Source organism: Apis cerana, linkage group LG16 (genome assembly GCF_029169275.1).
Source record: "Apis cerana isolate GH-2021 linkage group LG16, AcerK_1.0, whole genome shotgun sequence".
NCBI classification, from domain to species: Eukaryota; Metazoa; Arthropoda; class Insecta; order Hymenoptera; family Apidae; genus Apis; species Apis cerana.
Window position 1 is genome coordinate 5,739,882 of NC_083867.1, and position 19,288 is coordinate 5,759,169.

Sequence of the window (19,288 nt, forward strand, 5' to 3'; positions counted from 1 at the left end):
CCGTTGAAACCGTTCAAAACCAACAACTATGTATATATATATATCGTGGCAAGATATCGCACGGAGACAAAGGCCCGGGGAGACAAAAGAACATAATTTCGCGAGCTAGTAGGAGAGGAAAGCCGCAAAACCTGGAAAGAGGTGGAGTGGAAATTACGAAATAATTCCGACTCCCTTGCAATTTCCACGGGCAGACAATACGTACACGAACAACGTTGATAGAACAATCGAAGCTAAATAAAGATGGTATCCGTTAAACGCGTGCCCCGTGAAAAATAACGTCGAGGTCTTGCAAAAGGAAGTGAAAAAGGAAGAAGAAGGAGAAAGAAAAAAAAGAGGTCTTCTACATCGAATCAGGAAGATCAGACGGCCGTCTCCCAAGCGTTCCCAATTAATAGCACAAAAGGGGACAAAAAAAGAGAGCGGGAGGGGAGGGGAAGTTGAGAGAAAAAAGTTGGTGACGCCGGTTGAATGCATAATTCCTAACGAAAGTGCGCCGTTATGTCCTAAGGGTAGCGATGTAGTTTTCCTAGAGCAACTCCTCTGTGTAAGTGTATATATATATACGTATAAAGTGGAAGAAGTACGTGTATATCCATAGGATAGAACGTGTTGGATAACTGGAGAATGGAGAGACAGTGAGGAAGAGAGAGAGAGAGAGAGGAAGAGGGAGACAGAGAATGGGGACTAACTCGACGTTAGTTCCGAGCGATTTGCCTCTCGTGCGATTTAACACGAGGGCTATTATAACTCGATATAGATATAATGGCGCGAGTTTATCCCGTGTCTCCGTCTTCCGCGTGCACGTGCACGCGCACGCTCGTAATCTTTGCCATTGCCGAGAGGTGGTTGCGTGTCGCGAAAGGGAGAGAGATGAAAACGAAGAGGATACCCTTTTCCTCTTCTTCTTTTTCATCTTCGATGGATTTCTCGTTCGCGAATCGTTCGTGCAGTTATTGTCCCATTATCGCGAATATTCGAAGGAAGGAAAGATCGAGGTTATTTAAAGGCAACTCGATAAATACAATTCGAAAGAAAGAGAGATGAAAATCTTCTTCTTCTTCTTCTTCTTCGGTGGATTTCTCGTAATCGATTATTCGCGCAATTATTATTATCTCATTATTGAGATCTAAAGGAAGGAAAGGGAGAGGCAGAGGCTATTTAAAGGCAACTCGATAAATACGATTCGAAAGAGACATGAAAAGAAAGAGGAATTGTTTCTTCTTCTTCTTCTTCTTCTTCTTCGGTGGATTTCTCGTTCGCGAATCGATCGTTCGTGCAATTATTGTCCCATTATCGCGAATATTCGAAGGAAGGAAAGATCGAGGTTATTTAAAGACAACTCGATAAATACAATTCGAAAGAAAGAGAGTAGAAAATCTTCTTCTTCTTCTTCTTCGGTGGATTTCTCGTAATCGATTATTCGCGCAATTATTATTATCTCATTATCGAGATCTAAAGGAAGGAAAGGGAGAGGCAGAGGCTATTTAAAGGCAACTCGATAAATACGATTCGAAAGAAAGAGAGATGAAAAGGAAGAGGAATAGTTTTTTCCTCTTCTTTTTCTTCTTCTTCGGTAGATTTCTCGAATCGATTATTCGCGCAATTATTATTATCTCATTATCGCGACGCGAATATCCAAAGGAAGGAAAGACATACCCACACACGATATATCTTTCCTGTATCGTACGATCGCGTCGACGAAAAGAAGTGGTGGAAACTAAACGCGCCATCTTTCCATCGCCTGCCTCCATCCCTCTCCTTCTCACCTTCCCTTCGTTCCGTAATAATCATTTAACGGCGGCAAAGTAGTCGAATGAAATTAACAAACTATTGAAAGTAATTGGATCTTCGCCTGGACCGAATTAAACGGATCACGGAGAGCCGACGAGCTACTTCAATGCTTATCCCATTCTCCCACCACCACCATCATCGGTCTCTAGCTACACTCTAGTTTCCCCGACACCGACAACCCTTCTTTCCCCGTGAAAGAGTCGGGCTAATTATTCCGACAACTATTCCCAAGTTTACGGGCGTCGATCGGGAACCAAATGCTCCCCCCCTCCCTCTCTCCCTCCTCCCCGTTTATCTGCGAATTCCTCCTCGCTTTCCCTCCTCCCTCACCCGCCATTTCTCGCCTCCCTTTCTCGTCCGATTATTCGAATTTTTCTTCTTTTTTCTCCTTTTTTTTCCCCTCCTCCTTCTCCCTTCCGCGAGGATGTTCTTGCGTTCGCGGAACCGCACCACGGGGGAATACCAATCGGTAAAACTCGTAAGTCCGCGTCGTGCGAGGAATTTCAGCGAGGATCGGGGGTGGAGGGAGGGAGGAGTTCGTAGAAAAGAAAAATTTGTCGCCAAGTTTGCCGCTCCCATTGTTATTGCGAATATTTTCATTCCCAGCTATTCGTTCCGTTTTTCATTATCAATTTTCTTTCTTTCGTCCATGCGAGATGATGACGGAAAGAATCGTTCCGAGTTTAGACGATGATAGTAGGATTTTCGTAATCGTGAGAAACATTTAAATAATTAGATCAAATAGAGGATTATTAGTCTCGAATTCTGAAAATATCTGAGAATGGATTAATAGATCCTGTGGGTCAGTGGAGGAGGAGTAATAAATCATTAACTCGTTTGTATGCCGATTATTATCATTAATAAGACACGCTCGATAACGACGCCTCGTCGTTATCGTAATCGAGGCACCTGCTGCTTCTATTATTATTTGGCGAAATAGCCGGGGTCTATGGATACGTTATCACCCGAGGGAATCGCGGAAGCGGATCTGCTCGAACTCGAGCTTCCATAAACAATCGATCTCCACCCCAAGAGGCACACTTTTAACCACTCGATTCTTACGTCTTTCCCTCCATTCTCTCTCCTCTCTCTTTCTCTGTAATACACATTTTACAAATTACAAATCTATGCTCTCGAAAACAGAGGAGAGAAGTTGGAGAGGAGAGTGTCTTGCGGATGGAACGAATTCCATTTCCGCGGTTTCCGCAACCGTGAGGCGGCGTTGCGCGGGGCGGGGGCGGATCTGGTCGAATCAGGCGGGTGACACGTCCGAAACGAAAATTTTAATCACGTCTGGTCTGGAAATCTGTCTCCGGATTGGCCGGGTCCCGGGCACACGTGACCGTGTTTCCAACGAAACAAAACAAACGCGCCATCTTCCGCCGCCCCCGTTCGGGCTGCTGTCACAATCAGGGCGCGGCTGCACGCCGCCGAGATCAAAGCGGGATCCTCGCCGCGTACGTACGGCCGCGGCTAACGTAATTAAGCCGCGCGAGATAGTCGCGTTGGGTTCGAACTGGAAACTTGCGAAACTGCATTGCGGGACGACGGGGTGGAATCGCGCGTCCACCCTGTCCGTCAGCCTCTCCCCGTCACTTTACACCCGTTAATTATAATTCGCGTCGAACGATATTAAGCGGGTCGAGATCGTCGAGCCATAGCGTCGAAACGTATGCGTCGTGAATTTCTCTGGAAAGAGGGAAATTACGACGAGAAGGGAGGAGAATGAAAAGAAAATGAATATTCTCGATCAACTCCTGCGAGCGAGTTGGACAAATATATTTGCAAATCTTCCCCGCTCGTTGACACGACGCGTGTCTATTCGTATCGGAAGCGGAGGGAGGATCGTGTACAGCGCGATATCACAAGTTTTGGCGCAAGTTGGAATTAGTTTTCGCGGACGGGACTTGTCGTATATTCCGCGAGAGACCGCACACGTCCACCGTCGTCTTCCACGGTGCGGTGGGTTCGCGAGTGCCTTAAATCACCTCCAACCGCTCCAAAGCGGGAGAGGGTTAATCGAATTTGGCTGAGCATAAATCGATGTCCCTTTTCGCTATGGGGGAGGGAGGGAAGATTTCCTTTCGTCCTTCTCGAGAACGCGCGCGTCGGGAAATAATTTCGCACAAACCTCGCAACGCCTCCCCCCTCTTCCCTCTCCGAGTAGATTTCTCGCTACGGCTAACAACGGGCAAGGAGGGGAGATTTAGAAAAAGCGGGGAGGGAAAAGAGCATTTTTACGGTTTAATGTTTTTTACGTTCGGATTTAAAAGGGATTTCGGAATTTTGGAAACGGAAATTTTGGACCAACACACCGAAATTGTTCCACGTCGTTATTATTGCGATGTTATTATTATATTATACGCGATACCACTTGCACGATAAATTGGTTTCCAGTTTGTCTAACATTATTATTATTACAACGGTGTTATCGTTAAATTAGACATGTAAAGTAAAATTAATGCCGCGAAATAACAATTGCAACGCAGCTCGCAAAATTAGCCTCTAGCGCGGCGTGCGTATTGATAAATCCATAAATTAGGAAATTGGAATATTGCTGCGATCGTTGAATTAAACGAAAATCAGAAATTTTCAAGTGTTCGTTTGCTGATCGAAGCGACGAAGATCGCTTACAAAATTAATATCGTCCCTCTATAGATCAAAAATTCAAAGATCAAATAATTCATAATAAAAATCCCAAATACGTTTTGTTTATTCCTAAAATTTATCGATAAAGAGAAACTTTATTTTCGCGCTAATTAATTCTGATTCATGATTAATTCTTCTTATCCCACCCGTTGTACGGCGCAATTAGATTAGAAAATTAGATAAATCGAAAATTCAAATGGCAATTAATAAAAAATACATTTTATTATTCCTAAAATTTATCGATAAAGAGGAACTTCATTATCGCACTAATAACTCCCTTATCGAACTCATAAACAGTGATTAAATCCCATTCATTGCACAGCATAAACTATCCAGATTAGAAAATTGGATAAATCAAAAATTCAAGCGACAATACTTAATAAAAATCCTCATTTTGCCCTTTCCTAAAATTTATCGATAAAGAGGAACTTCGTTATCGCGCTAATAACTCCCTCATCGAACTCATAAAGAATGATTAAATCCTATCGATTGCATAATATGAACTATCCAGATTAGAAAATTAAATAAATCAAAAATTCAAGCGACAATCCTTTATAAAAATCCTCATTTTGCCCTTTCCTAAAATTTATCGATAAAGAGGAACTTCGTTATCGCGCTAATAGCTCCCTTATCGAACTCATAAACAGTGATTAAATCCATTGCATAGAATAAACTATCCAGATTAGAAAATTAAATAAATCAAAAATTCAAGCGACAATACTTAACAGAAATCCTCATTTCGCTAATTCGTAAAATTTACCGACAAAGAGGAAGTTGGCGAACTAATATATCTCCCTCATCGAACTCATAAAGAGTGATTAATCCCCCCTCCTCTCCCATTCGTTGCAGGGCGCAACTATCCAGATACCTGGTATAATATTGAACAGGAGATGGGAGGAGGAAGAGGCTTAGGCGGGCGGCCCGTGGCAAGGATGGAATTTACAATGCGATTCATGTTTATATATCCGTAGTAGGTGGGCATAATAATTGCGCCATCACGGTTGAGTAACGAGGCATCGGGAGGCACGCGTAACAAAGAGAACGCGTAAACCGGGTAATTTCAGCGGCCTTTACGCGTAATAGGTGTGCACAGCTGATCGTTTCGTTACTTATCCCGTTATTAACCCCGTTATTCTCCCATATCCATATACTTTAATAGCGAAATGAAACAGCGAAACGTTGGTGCCGCCACGTTATCGCGTGGACGGGTGTCATTCGCGTATAAATAATCCAATCCCAAACAGATTTACGACTCGCGCCGATCACGAATCCCGTAATCGTTTCGCGATCCGTGAGATTCGCGAGAAGAATCACGTGGGACGATTCGATGCCAAGATATCGCTACGGGCGATTTTTCTTCGCGGCGGCAAAAGCGTGCGCTCGAGAAAGATCGTAGCAGGCCTCCCTGTAACCCGAGTGTTTTCTCGAAAAAGACAAACTTTGATTACACTTTGGTATCGGATAACAGTTACGTTACGGGATATAATAACTGTTAACAATAGCGCGAGAGACAAATGACAAAAATACGCTTCCAGAGAAAGATACTCGATCCACATCCGCATATCGATTGTAGAAAAAGAATCATTAACATCTTCTCTTCTCTGCCCACAGTCGAAGCGAAATCGGAAGGAAGGAAAGAAAGCTACTCCCCCTTTTCGAGGGCCGATCCAAGAAAAACAAAATCGTTCCAATTGGACGCATTGCACGGGGCTCGATTACACGCGAAGAATAAACGCGGCTCTCCCACGGAGAAAAAGCCTCTTCGATTTGCAAATTTAATCGCACCTGGGCCTGGCCAACCTCGAACAATTCCGCTTCTAATTCCGATAACAAGCTCCCTCCTGTTCCCGGCTACTACTTTCGCGTCACAGAGGGAAACTTTCCGCAATTTCACCGAGCGCGAATCCTAATCTTGGCAAAGCCCTGTCGGTTGGCGGAGCATCGTGGCCGCGTTTCGACGTTGCACACGGGCCGGTCATCGTTCGACCTTAATTCGGGGGTTATACACAAAGAGAGGGGGAGAGGGAGGGGGAGAGGAAAACGAAGCAAGTTTCGTCGGCAACGGGGAGCGGCTTACAAAGCGGCGGGGGCGAAAGCGAGCGGAAGGGAGGCGCGCAGGGTAGGGCAGGAAATTACGTCTCCGGACGTCCGTTCGTTCGGCTTCAGAGCTCTCTGCACAACACAGGAGGAGCTGGCTGGCTCCTTCACAAGGAAAAGAGACACGGAGGAGGGGCTCCGAGGAGGAAACGAGAGAGAGGGCGAGGAGAGGAGAGGAGAGGGGAGGAGAAAGAGACGTCCGGGACGAAAGGAAGAAGTGGGAGGTAACTGGGGAGAATCCTGACCCGCCGTAGAGTCCCTTTATCGCCGAATATATCGGCGAGATCTCGCGCTATTTGGCGGCGTGCGCCACCCGAATACTTTTGCCGTTCACCCATCTTCTTGTCCGACTTGGACTCAACTTTGCGTGCACGAATCGATGAATTGGCGGTGAAATACCGAGGCGAAAAGGAGAGGAGGAGAAAACTTGATCAGCTTCGGAGCACTTACTTCAAGCGCGAATTGCGCGAATCAGTTTCAAAGCCGCGTCACCGTCGTCCATTCGCCGTGACGAATCGTGATCGCGATTCCTTCCTTCCTTCCTCCACTCCGCCGAAATCTTGATCGTTCCGCCGCCCTGACTTTCCATCAATTCATCGCTGGAGGAAAGGAGGGAGGTGGGGTTGACTATTGAGAGAACTCGGCGTCATTTATCAAGTCGTTTCATAAGTGATGTTATTCCCGAAAGTGGTTTCCCTCCCCTCGTTTTCGATCTACAACCTTTCCACCTTCCATTCTCTCAACTTTCCTTCATTTTTCACGCGAGGAGTGTCTCAAAGGCGTTTCCTTTTTTTTTCTCTTCTTTTCTCCACTCCACTCTCTTCAACGTAACGAATCACTCGACGAGTTGAAATTAATTAAGAATATTTGGACAATTGTGAAATTTGTAAATCTACGGAAAGATCGCGAGATGGGCTGATATATTTGACAGAATCACGAGTAAAGTTACTTTAACAATTTATTCATTTCGAGATAACAATCATAACGAGAAACGATTATACGGAAAGCTGTAACTTTATTCGAAATTATTAACTGGTTTTCACTTTTTCACGTTATACGCCCAATTCCATTTTCTACTTGAACGAATGAACCACAGTTCTCTTGAAAATTTCCAAATTTCCCTTACATGCTTATACCTTTCGCTTGAAACGAACGTGAACACCCGACTTATCGAGCCTAAATTACCCAATTTCTCGGAAGGGAGAAAGAAAGCGAGCATTCCAGATCATCCCCTAATGCGATCCCCCAAGCTTCCTTGCGCAACGTCACGCTCCATTTTCAAATATACCTGGACCATTTCGAAGCCGTTCCATCGACGAGGAAAGACAGAGAGAGAGAGGGAGGGGGGAAAAACAGGGTAATAGGCTCCCTTTGAAATACATCCTCCGCCCGTTGACGCGGCACATACATCTTTTCGCGGTAATCAGCACCCACCCTCCGGTTTAAAAAAGCAACGAAGATGGGTAATCTCCGGAGGCCATAGACAGGGGATGCCAGCAATCTCGCAGAGACACGCTTTTCCCGACTATCCCGGATCCGGATCTATGGGGTGTCGAGACGTTTCTTTTCTTTTTCTCCTTTCCTTTGGAAATTGAATCGATCGCTGCAAACAATGACGATCAATTACTCGATTCGATTACAGATTTTGTTTTTTTGGGGACGCGCGTTGTCGAAATTTATCTCGAGAACGACTACAATTTTCCACTCGGAGAAAATGCTTATTCGGCGACCAAGAGCGATCATCGCGTCGACCATCGTTGTCCCCGCTTTTCACCAGCTCGAAACAATACTCGATCCTCCTCCCCGTTATCCACGAACGAGAGAAATATCGCGCGGGAAAAAGTGAGAGAAAAGGAAGAAAGGGGAAATTATTATTATTATTATTGTTATTTAGAAAAATTGCCCGGCAATTCGACGCGCGTTAAAGGGAAAAAGGGGGAATTTTTTCTTTTCTATAAAATTCTCGTTAACAATTGCGGGGCAATTGCGCGCGGGGCAAAAAAAAAAAAAAGGCCACTCACGATTCACGATAATCGTTTCCTTTCTGCCACGGTTCGCGCCGTTCAACCGTTGCCTTCCCCATTCAACGGCAAAGGGACTCCTTCGACTGTTACTTCGACGTTGGTAACGGCGTTGGTAACGGGGCGAATCGGCCGACACCAACGGCTGAAAGAAAGTATCTAAGCAATTGTGATCGCGCGTGCACCATCGCGTTTTCCGAGAGAAGAAAAAGGGAAAAAGGGCCGAGGATTTTTGATCGACAAAGTTGTTGTCGAATCAAGAGAGAATTCAAATACGAATCTGAATCAAACAACGAACGAACGAGTAAAGATTATTCTGACGAAGAGGTGCGAAACGATTCGAAACGAAGGTCTCCATCCAAAGTGATAGCAATCTTTGTAGAGGTAAAATGTCAAGGAATCTCGTAAGGGATCGTGAAAGACGAGATTGAACGGAGAAAGAGGGAGAGAAAGAGAGAGAGAGAGAGAATGATGAGAATCTAGGTTAAAATTAACTCGGTAGAGAATGTCCGATTCGATTAGACTTCGAGAAACGAGTTGGAGAGCAGCTGTGTGATTCGTCGAACAAAGCCGAGCGCCTATTCGACGCGACATCTTAAAATCCTTCTTAAAAGTATTCGGTAATCCGTCTACAATCGTCGACTCGAACCTTTCCAATTCTATCCTCGTTATCTTTAAATTCAAAATTCTAACCGAAAAATTATACCTGACTGCATCTACTATTTGCGAGAGAAACTTGATAAACAGCTCCATGATAAATCGTTCGGCGAAAACTTAATAGTCATTACGAATAAAGTTGCTTCCACGAGCTACTTTAATAATTTATTGTTCCAGTTATAATAATATAATTGGAAATAATCCAACGGAAAATGGAAAATGGCCGAGATTATACGGATCAACTTATAATATCTAGGAACAAACTACTTATTCAAGCTTATTTTAATAAGCAATTTCTTAAAGTAACTTTATTCAAAATTTTTAGACCAGTTGCCATTTCAATCTCCCTTTATATAACTCCCTGTATATAAACAGGAATTCATTCGAGGGTGCAACTTGCAATAAAGAAAAAGAAATATTTCTTCGAAATATTAAAAAAAAAATCTCTGAACCCTCAACTGAACAATACATCTTACGACAAAGGAAAAAAAAAGATTCCTTCCACCAAAATATTTAAAAAAAAATTCACTCGCATTCGATATCAATATTTTACAACAAAGAAAAAGAAAGATTTTTCGATCGAAATATTTAAAAAAAAATCTCGCAACCTCGCGTTCGATATCAATATTTTACAAAGAAAAAGAAAGATTTCTTCGATCGAAATATTTAAAAAAAATCTCGCAACCTCGCGTTCGATATCAATATTTTACAACAAAGGAAAAAAAAGGATTCCTTCGATCGAAATATTAAAAAAAAAGCCTCGAGTCTCGAAACCCGCTGGTATTCGACATCAATATCGAGAAATAAATTTAAGACCCCTTGGATCAATAAAAAATACGATCCTCGGCGTCACCAACCCGTGTAAAAAAATTGTGTCGATCCGTCACAAGGATTATATATAGGAACATAACTCCCCCGTTCTTAATTGTCGGAGAGGAGATCTCGGGTCCTTTATCATCGTTCTCCTCTCCTGCACTCCTCGGCTCGGCGGACGATTATATTGTACACGACGAGGCAGAGAGGTGTGTATTCAACGCGATATACACGTGGACAAAAGCTGGATGGAGCTACTCACTCACCTTGGGTTTCCACGAAGAGCGGCGTGGTGCAGAGCGTTGAATCCGTCGTTGTTCGTGAGGGTGATGTCTGCGGCGTGGTCCAACAACAGAGCCAAGATGTCATCCCGTTTCTTAGAGATCGCATCGTGAAGGGGTGTGTCGCCTTCCGCGTCCTGGAAACCGAGGAACAAGGGGTTTTCTCTTGAGGAGGGATTCTCGTACGAGCTTCTTTTTCCTTTTTTTTTTTTCTTTTCTTCGTTTTAAGAATCGATTATCGCGGACAAAGGGACTTTTCTTTCGCAAGTCTCGTTACACATCGTCTCTGCGAGTCGAGATCTGAGAAAAATTAATCAATCGTTTAACGAAACGTGGGTTAAGACGATAGGAGAAATAGTTAGAATCGTTTTTCTTTCTCTCTCTTTTTTTTTGAAAGAGAAAGAGAATATTCGTGTCCTCGAGAAAAAAATATTATTTTTCTCGAGGGTGGTGGGGTACAGATTGGAATAAAATATATCGTAAGGATAAATGCGAAGACACTTTTCCATATGTACATATATATATATAGCATTTACCTTTCTCAGTGATAAGTGATCCGAAGGAACAGAAGCTCGCGTGATATTTGTATTTTCAAAGAGAATGTCACTGAGAAGCCACAGAAGAACAGAAAAGAAATACATTTTCCGTGGTGTATATATATATATGTATCGTCAATGTAAAAATAGAAAGAGAAGTTTTTCTTTGCGCTACGGTATATGTATAGAGATTTTCTTCGCCGTGCATTATTCATCATCCGATGAAAAAATGCTTTCAAAAGACAAGGACTTATATCTGCGCTCCATTCATATGTATAAAGTGGAATATTCTTATGGAAAGGTACCTCTAAGATCCTTTCTCTTTTAATAGTAATAGCGTACTTTAAATTAGATTAAATCTTAAATTGAATGTAAAGAAAGATTTTTCGTTTTTAGAAGAAGAAGAAGAAGAAGAAATCGAATCGTTAACTCCGTCCAAACCTAAATTGCTAGAAAGTAAAAAAAAAAAGAAAAACGAAATGGTAACACTGGCCATTAGTTAACAAGAAACAGCAAGTAAAATTGTTCCAACAAAATTCGAACGAACAATTTCTCCATTACTTCTTTCCTTCGAAACGAGAAATTAAATTGATCGTGACCCGATCAATATTCGATTTGATATTCGTGATTCGTCCAACTCCTCGAAATTTATTTGAATTTACAGTTAGATACAAAAAGCGGATCGGAACTGTAATAATGAACGAATCATTTCGAGCATCTTAAAAAGTAATCCATTTGAGTTAAAAAAAAGTTCATTCGAAATTATTTTAACCTTTTTCAACGTCGTTTATTATGCTTGATTAATACCTGCAACGATACTGCCAACAACTCTGTACGATAAACATTGTTTCCAAGATCAGGTGGAAACGAAGGCATCGCCTTTAAGAGATCTCCCCGCCAGTGGAGAAAAATTGAAGCGAGGGGGGAGGGGAGGAGTGAGATGGTGGCATCCGAACTGGCTGCGTAAATAATAGGGCATCAGGCACAGATACTTTATGGGATCAGTTGGAAAAATCCTTTGTATAACTCCAATAACCGTGGAGGATAAATCTGCCGGCGCTGTCGAGAACCGGCGGCGCTATCTCGCGCTATAAATGCTGGCCATGCGTCACGCCACTAGGTGGATAGAGAGAGAGAGAGGAGGAGGAGGAGGAGGGGGGGCGAACGAGGAACGAAAAACACAGCGAGGAAGAGGGAAGAAAGGAAGAGAGGAAAAAGAGAAGCGGTCGAGGATGGAATCGAGGTGAAAGTAGATATTTGAAGGGAGGAGAGGACAGAGGAGACACTGTTTTATTTACCTGATCGCATCCCGATCCTGGCCATTATTCTCACCGACCCTTGTATCGAGCGATGCAGGCCAGCATCCTCTTCGTTCCTGCTCCCATCAATCGGATCTCGATTACCTCTTTGTCTCTTTATTAAAAAGTGACCATCATCGCGACCCTTCCACCTCACACTCAAGCACACGATCTCCTCGCGATCCGTTCCAATTCTGAAGATTAAAATTGACTTCGTTTCTTCCGAAACTCACTTTACGTTACCTTTTATACGACGGAGAGCGCGTTCGAATCGAAAAGGCATCGATTCGAGTGAAAAATTTTCCGATCGTGACGCGCGTACGGGGGAGGAGGAGGAGGAGCTCGCCTGGACACTTTCAATTTGCGACAGTGTCACGCGTTCGTCCGCCCTCCTTATTCTCCGTTCCGCCTCGTTCTCGTTTCACGGGGGGAGGGCAACCCTTTCGCCATCACGAACCACCTGCTCTTCCGACCGTTTCGTTTCATCCTCGTTTCGTTCGGCAAACGACGCGCGATTCGTATCCCTCGAGCTTTCCCCCGAGCGTGCAACTTCGGAAAAAGCTTAATTCCATCCATTCCTTTCTGCTTCCAACCGCGCGCGCTTTCCACCAAAACGGATCCCTTTCTTATCGGTGACAACAAATGCGGCGAGATTTGTCAGCTGAGAGAAATACAAACCGGTTAAGGTCGGCGAGTTTTATCCATCAACCGGCTCTTTTACGGCCTGTTAAGCCCGGGATATTCTCCACGTCTTGGCATTTCTTGCTCTCGATTTCTGCTCCCAAACGAGAAGAAGAATCCCGAGGAGGAATTAGTTTAAGGTGAAAATTGTTTCTCTATGATTCTGCACGAACGTTTAACGAAGGGAACGAGTTTCGCTTAAATCGATTTCGATTTAATAAGTCGAGTAGCGGATGTAATGGGTTTGGGAAGATCGTTATGATAATTGGTATTGAACTTTGGCGTTTCGTTGCAGGGGATTGTTGTAATCTGCGGTGAAAGTTTCTGCAGTTTCACAGGCAAAAGATATCTCCCGGCTGAAACATTGCGCCAAGTTTTGATAGTGATATAGGAAGTAGTTTTAAAGTGATATTGTACCGGGAATTTGTGTAAATTACTCGTAATTTGAACGAAGGGAGCAAGTTTTATCAGTTGCGGAGCGATGCCTTCCAGCTATCGCCACTACCACCGCCGTTTCCGACATCGAGTTAAAAAGTCAATTTTAATAGCAATCCGTTAAAAGCGGGGAAAACGTTAAAATATTATAAGATACCTTCGATTCCCTCGATCGAGTCTAACATTTTTCTCTCCTCTCCCCTAAAAGAAAATTTCCCATTTTCAAAGAAAATAGAACGAAATTTCCGAGTATCCTGTTTCCGAGGCGAGTTTCGCCAGCGTAACGCGAAGCAGAAATCGTAGAAGGAAATTACATCGGGACAAGGCGTAAACATTTGGCAAAGCTAACTAGCCGTGTTTTAACGCGACTCGTCTCGCAGACAAGAAAGCTGGGGCAGTCGTTTCGAAAACGTCTGATTGGACCGAAACCGTGACGAAAACGCCTGTACGTACGTGTATGCGTGATGGTGGACGAGTCGTCTCCGGGGAAAATGAGAAAAGACAACAGCAACAACGCGGCGCAACCCGATCACAGAAGTGTGGATTACAATCAGTGGCTGAGGGTCGGGGAGGGGCCACGCTCGGAGAGGAATGGGCGGAAACGACGACGGAGTCGAAGCGGGTTGATTGCACCGCAAATATTGACGTGGCTAATTCTCCCCCCCGGTTTACCTATCCAAGGTGACGAGCTACACTAATGAGGGCTTTAAGACATCACCAAGACGCCTGGCAAACTCGTCGCGGCGACCTTTGAAAATTTCTTCACCTTTGCCAACGCGGCAGAGAGAAAAAATTTGTTTAATCGCGTTCGAATCGCCGGAAAATTAAACGCGGACCGCGCTTTTTCGGATTCGGCTTCCACGTTGATTCTCCAAAGACTTATTTGCTTGGTTACTCGATATGTACAAGAGTAATCGATCCGTTTACTAAACCTTTTACATCGAAAGTCAAGTCGAATCGAATCTTTTCTTACGATCGTGATTTCCGAGTTGGAATTAATCCTCGTTCCTGGCGCCATCTCTGAGTTTCTCTCGTTTTTAAGAAGAGTCGGGATGAGTCTTTTCAGTTTTATCCAACAATTTGAAGCGATATGGCACGCGGGAAGCATCATTCGCGGCTTACGAAATCAGATGTTGAAGCTATTGAAATGAATTTGTGCGGCATTGGGAGTGAATTTCTTAGTTAATTCGAAGCGATTCGTATATTCGTACTTTTATATTTTAATATTTTACGTATCTTTGCGCACAAAGAAGGAAAATTTGTCGAATATCGTTATTTTGTATGATATTTTATAAAGCAATTACCAAGATGCATCCTCGGTTCGTCAGGGCAAGTATCGCGATGAAACGTCGTTCGACGTCTTTCATCTTTCTTATTTCATTAAAAGCTCTCACATTCGCCGTCTATTATTCTTACTTTTCATCTTCTTATACTACGTCTCTGTTTTCGTCGCTATTTCCCTTCTCCCTGTCGTCAATTTCTTAATAGAATAGAAAGTAATTTCGTAATTCCGTAACGAAAAATCAAATTCATCTTCACTCTAACTACTAATTTCACTACCATGCATATTCCATGCTCACGAAATTCGAAAACATTGAAAACAATATTTCTATAGAACTCGGATATAGTCCGATCTATAATTTGAAATAGACGATTCTCTCAAAGTCCCACTCCCATACTCTTAAACAATCTTGACAATCTTGTATTTATATAACAAAATCTTGAATTTGGAAAAAAAGGAGAGAGAAACTCGTCCGCTAATAATCTCCTTGGCGGATCTAATCCAGGACGAGTCGAAAGAGAAGATAGTTGGCGCAGGCAGAGCGAGCCACAGCCACACAGTAGCCTGGTTGATCCCGTCTACTAGACGCGGCTGGTGGAAAAAGAGGTGGTGGCAATCAAGGATGGCTCCGTTTTCTCGCTTGTCCGCATTATTATTTCCCGGTGTGTTGCCTCTCCAGCCCCTCCTCCCTTTCCCCTCCCCGAAGGGGAGGAAAAGACTTTCTTCTCCTCTGTCTCCGAAAACCATCACTCCATCGATCTCCTGTGCAAAATTTCAGCTTAACCGATGCACCATGTGGATTATCCCTGGATTCTTGGACGGCCGCGTCAAGAATCCCAATCGAGTTTTCTAAAGATCCGAAGGATGAGCAACGGGAATATCATGGAGTACGAATCCCTCTCGCTCCCTTCTTCGTTCGAGAGCGTTCGTTCCGGGTCGATGGCGATGGGGGGAGGGGGAGGATTATACATGGACGCGTCCGTCAGCGTCCGCGGCTGGCAGCTAGCAACTTGGCAACTCGGTTAATCGGCTTTCGGCCGATTCGCAAAGTACACGGTGAATCGCGTCCCCGCCCCGGCCACACGCCCCTCTCCCTCCCAGCGGTAATCCTCGCGGCGGCAATTTATATTAATTAGCCCATTCGCCCGAACCGTTTCGTGTTCAACATAAATTAGCGGGGGGAGGGGGAGGGTAATGATGAACGCCAGGTATAAACGTAACATTATGCGGCCGCGCGCCAACTCGTGCGTGTCGTTGTCGGGGGGCCAACCTGGCAGGTACGCCGCCGACCCCTCGCCTCCCCCTCCTCTGCGTGAAAAGCGGCCTTTGTCGCGCACGTCCCCGCGTGAAATCAACGCGACACTTGCCCACATCGTGATTACAATTTGACAACGCGCCCCCCTCGTGTCACGAGCGCGGATCCTCGTTACGAAAAGCGTGGAAATTTTCTTGCAAAACTTTGCCAGAGATATTCCTTTCGGGAGGAAGGAAGGATCTTTTCTCGGTTAGTTCAGAAGCGCACGAGGACTGGGCTTGGAGAAGGTAATCATAGCGATATAAATTTTCATGAAACGAGACCTGTTACTTGCCCATTACGAGAGAGAGGTTTACTCTATGAAGGGTAAATTAAAGAAGAGCGTGAAGAGAAATGAGATAGTTTTTTCATCAAATCGCAGTTCTTTATTCGAAAGCACGAAACTAAGAAAGAAAATGGGAGAGGAGAAGAAGAAGAAGAAGAGACGAGAGAGAAAAATAGGAAGGGAGAAATTGGACTGGAGAGAATCCAATATACTGTTAAAATCATGGAATAGTAAAAAAAAAATGGGGAAGAGGAGGGGAGGAAAAACGTCTTTTCGAACCTGGCTGGGGTATACACACTTCACCGTTTCCACGATGGCATTACACGGGGATATCGTCGTGGAGATGCTTTTCCCCAACGTCCTCCCCCCCCTCTGATAAATATGTTCGCTGTATCGGTAACAGCGGGCCCTTCCAGACTCCCGAATCGTCTTGCTTGTTTAGCTCGTTCCTGTTATTGGTTAACCTATTCCATTAATTCTAGGGGAAAGCAGTTACTCGAAATGGGATCCCTAGTAGGAAGATTTTATCGGTCTTTCAAGAGATTAAACGGAGAAGAAGCTCCAAGATCGAACAATGGTGGGATAAAATTATAAGCACTCGGATTCGGAGCCGAGTCGAAAGGTACGTCCAACATGTCGGTCGATTTCTTGCGATCCTCTGTAATTATTTCAAAATCTACGTTATTACTGGTCCACGATTTCGATGATATTTCCCAGAAAAGGGACTTTCTTCTCGAGAAGGAAAGATATCGGTTTCTCGGAATCCTTCGAGGTCGCCTCTAAAAATCGAGCCTTCCGCATTCTCCATCTGGTTCTCGATACGTGACGATACTGTCAACTCTCGGAAAAGAGATCCGAAGAATCGTCGTGTTTTTATTCGGCGAGAGAGAGAGAGAGAGAGAGAAGAAGGAAGCCGTTTTTGCATAATTCCGGCGAAACGTAGGAGAGATGTTCGCCCAACATTCCGCTCGCAGGACAAAATTTAATTTAGCAAACCGAGTCAAAAGGGGGCGGAGGGGCGGGGCGGAGCGCAGAATAGCGGTGGTCACAACAATAACTTTGGAAAACCGTGCCCTACCCCATCGCAGGACCGCAACCACTCGTTGCTTATTGCTTCCAGTATTAACTCACCCCTCGACTCACCCTTCGCCCAAAGGATCCTTCCTTTCCGGCAAAAACCTCAAACTTCATTCCGCGAAATAAGTTAATCTTACGAGTTTCTTCTCGAGCTCTTTTTTAATTTTTTACCATCGTTTCTCCCCTTTTCTTTTCGGCAAAATAGCGGCCAATTTTGGAAATATCTCCGGCTTTTCCGTCTGGGAAACTTCGACTCGAACGACGACGACGACTTGGCGACTAAAGTTTTCGAATTCCTCCGCATCTCTTTCGCTTCCATTTTTCAATCCAGGAAACAGATTCTAGCTCCCGAGGATCGTCTTACAAGAAGAACCACTTAAAAGCTTGGTGGAAAGCTTCCTCCAACTTTTCCCAAGTAGCAGCAAACAGAACTACGTAAAAAAAGTGTAAGGCCATCATTCGTATCGTCATCATCATCATCATCATGTTCGACTCGGTCAAATTCCCCAATTTCCAATTTCCATTCGTTAAATATATGGCACGAATCTCTTTCGATAATTCTTTTTTCAAATCTAACCATAATGACACAATTTAATATCCAAGGTCCGTATTCACCCAGTTGCAAAATCAATTTCGCAGAGACGAATTCTCGAACCGCGGTCTTCTTCCAAGTGTTTGCGCTGCCAGCGGTGAACAACGGTATCATCCATCAAGGCGGTTGGTGGCGGTTCAGCGTGCTGTTGTCAGTCGTTTCTGTATCACAGAGGTCCGTACGGTCGCGAACGGACCTCTGGCAAACTCGTCATCGTGTCAACGTCGATCAAACCATCAAAATATCATCGGAGTATCGGAGGAACGCCCGAAGCAACGAGCGCTATCATCCATCAGAGAATCTTTGTCACGTGTAAACGCCATTTCTCTTCGGTATCCGGTGGATCGATACCGACTCCTGCGTCCTCTCTCTCTCTCTCTCTCTGTCTCTCCGTCTATCTGTCTCTTTCTCTCTTGCCCTAGTTCAACCGCACATGTCGCCCAACATGCTCGCTAATTCGGCGCATTAATCAAGCATTGCTTATGGATACGGTTTAAGGAAGGCTCGTTTCGAATTGTAAATTTCGTTGGTCCGCCGCGTCGCCGACCGAAAACACAAATGAACCGTGACTGCGACGTGGCCCTCCTATTTTGCAATATCGATTGATTCATGGAGGTTAGACGCGCCGCCGTTTCGACGGCGGATCGCCCGTTTGCTCGCGGCCGAAAGATGAGAAGGGAATCGAATGCAGCGAAATTGAAATTGTTTTCTCAAAATTGTTCGCTGGAAATTTATAATACGATCTATGGGTACACGCGTTCTCCGAATAACTGAATATCTCGTACATAACGTCGTAAGAAGCAGGATCGAAGGTTCGATCGTCCATCATCCCTCGAAAACGATATCGTGGGATGATCTTGATTTCTCTCTTAGCTACCGATAGTCGTAAAAGTAAAATCGAAGATTCGTAGGGGATGAATTATGTAAACGATATCGTGAAATAATTTTGATCTCTCGGAAAGGTTAACGTCGTAAAATTGAAGATTCGAAAAGGATGGTTCGTCATCCTTCGAATTTAATCTCAAAATGATATCGTGGAATAATTTTGATTTCTCTCGAAGGTTAACTACAACAAAGTTCATAGAAGTTCATAAAATCGAAGATTCGAAGGGGATGAATTATCCATCTTTCGATTTTTCAGAAAAACTAGCTAACGTCCTAGAAGTAAAATTGAAGATTTGAATAATCTATCATTCCTCAAATTTAAAGTAATCTCAAAATGTTGTGTATAATGTTGTGTATATTGGAATTATTTTGATCTCTCAGAAAGATTAGCTAACATCGTAGAAATTGAAGATTCGAAAGATCATCCTTCAAATTTAATTTCAAAATGATATCGTGGAATAACTACAACAAAGTTCATAGAAGTTCATAAAATCGAAGATTCGAAGGGGATGAATTATCCATCTTTCGATTTTTCAGTATAAGATTAGCTAACGTTCTAAAAGAAAAATTGAAGATTCGAATAATTTATTATTCCTCAAATTTAAAGTAA

The 19,288-nt window shown here is 43.9% G+C and overlaps 1 protein-coding gene across 2 annotated transcripts in view; it reads right to left on the minus strand.

The window, feature by feature from the left end:
* LOC107993230 (E3 ubiquitin-protein ligase MIB1) overlaps positions 1–19,288 on the minus strand; it is a 468,131-nt gene that overhangs the window by 407,424 nt on the left and 41,419 nt on the right. For both annotated transcript variants that reach the window (XM_062086713.1, XM_062086714.1), the window contains exon 9: positions 10,298–10,449. In XM_062086713.1, the coding sequence (XP_061942697.1) occupies positions 10,298–10,449 (152 nt within the window). The remainder of the gene's footprint in view (positions 1–10,297; positions 10,450–19,288) is intronic.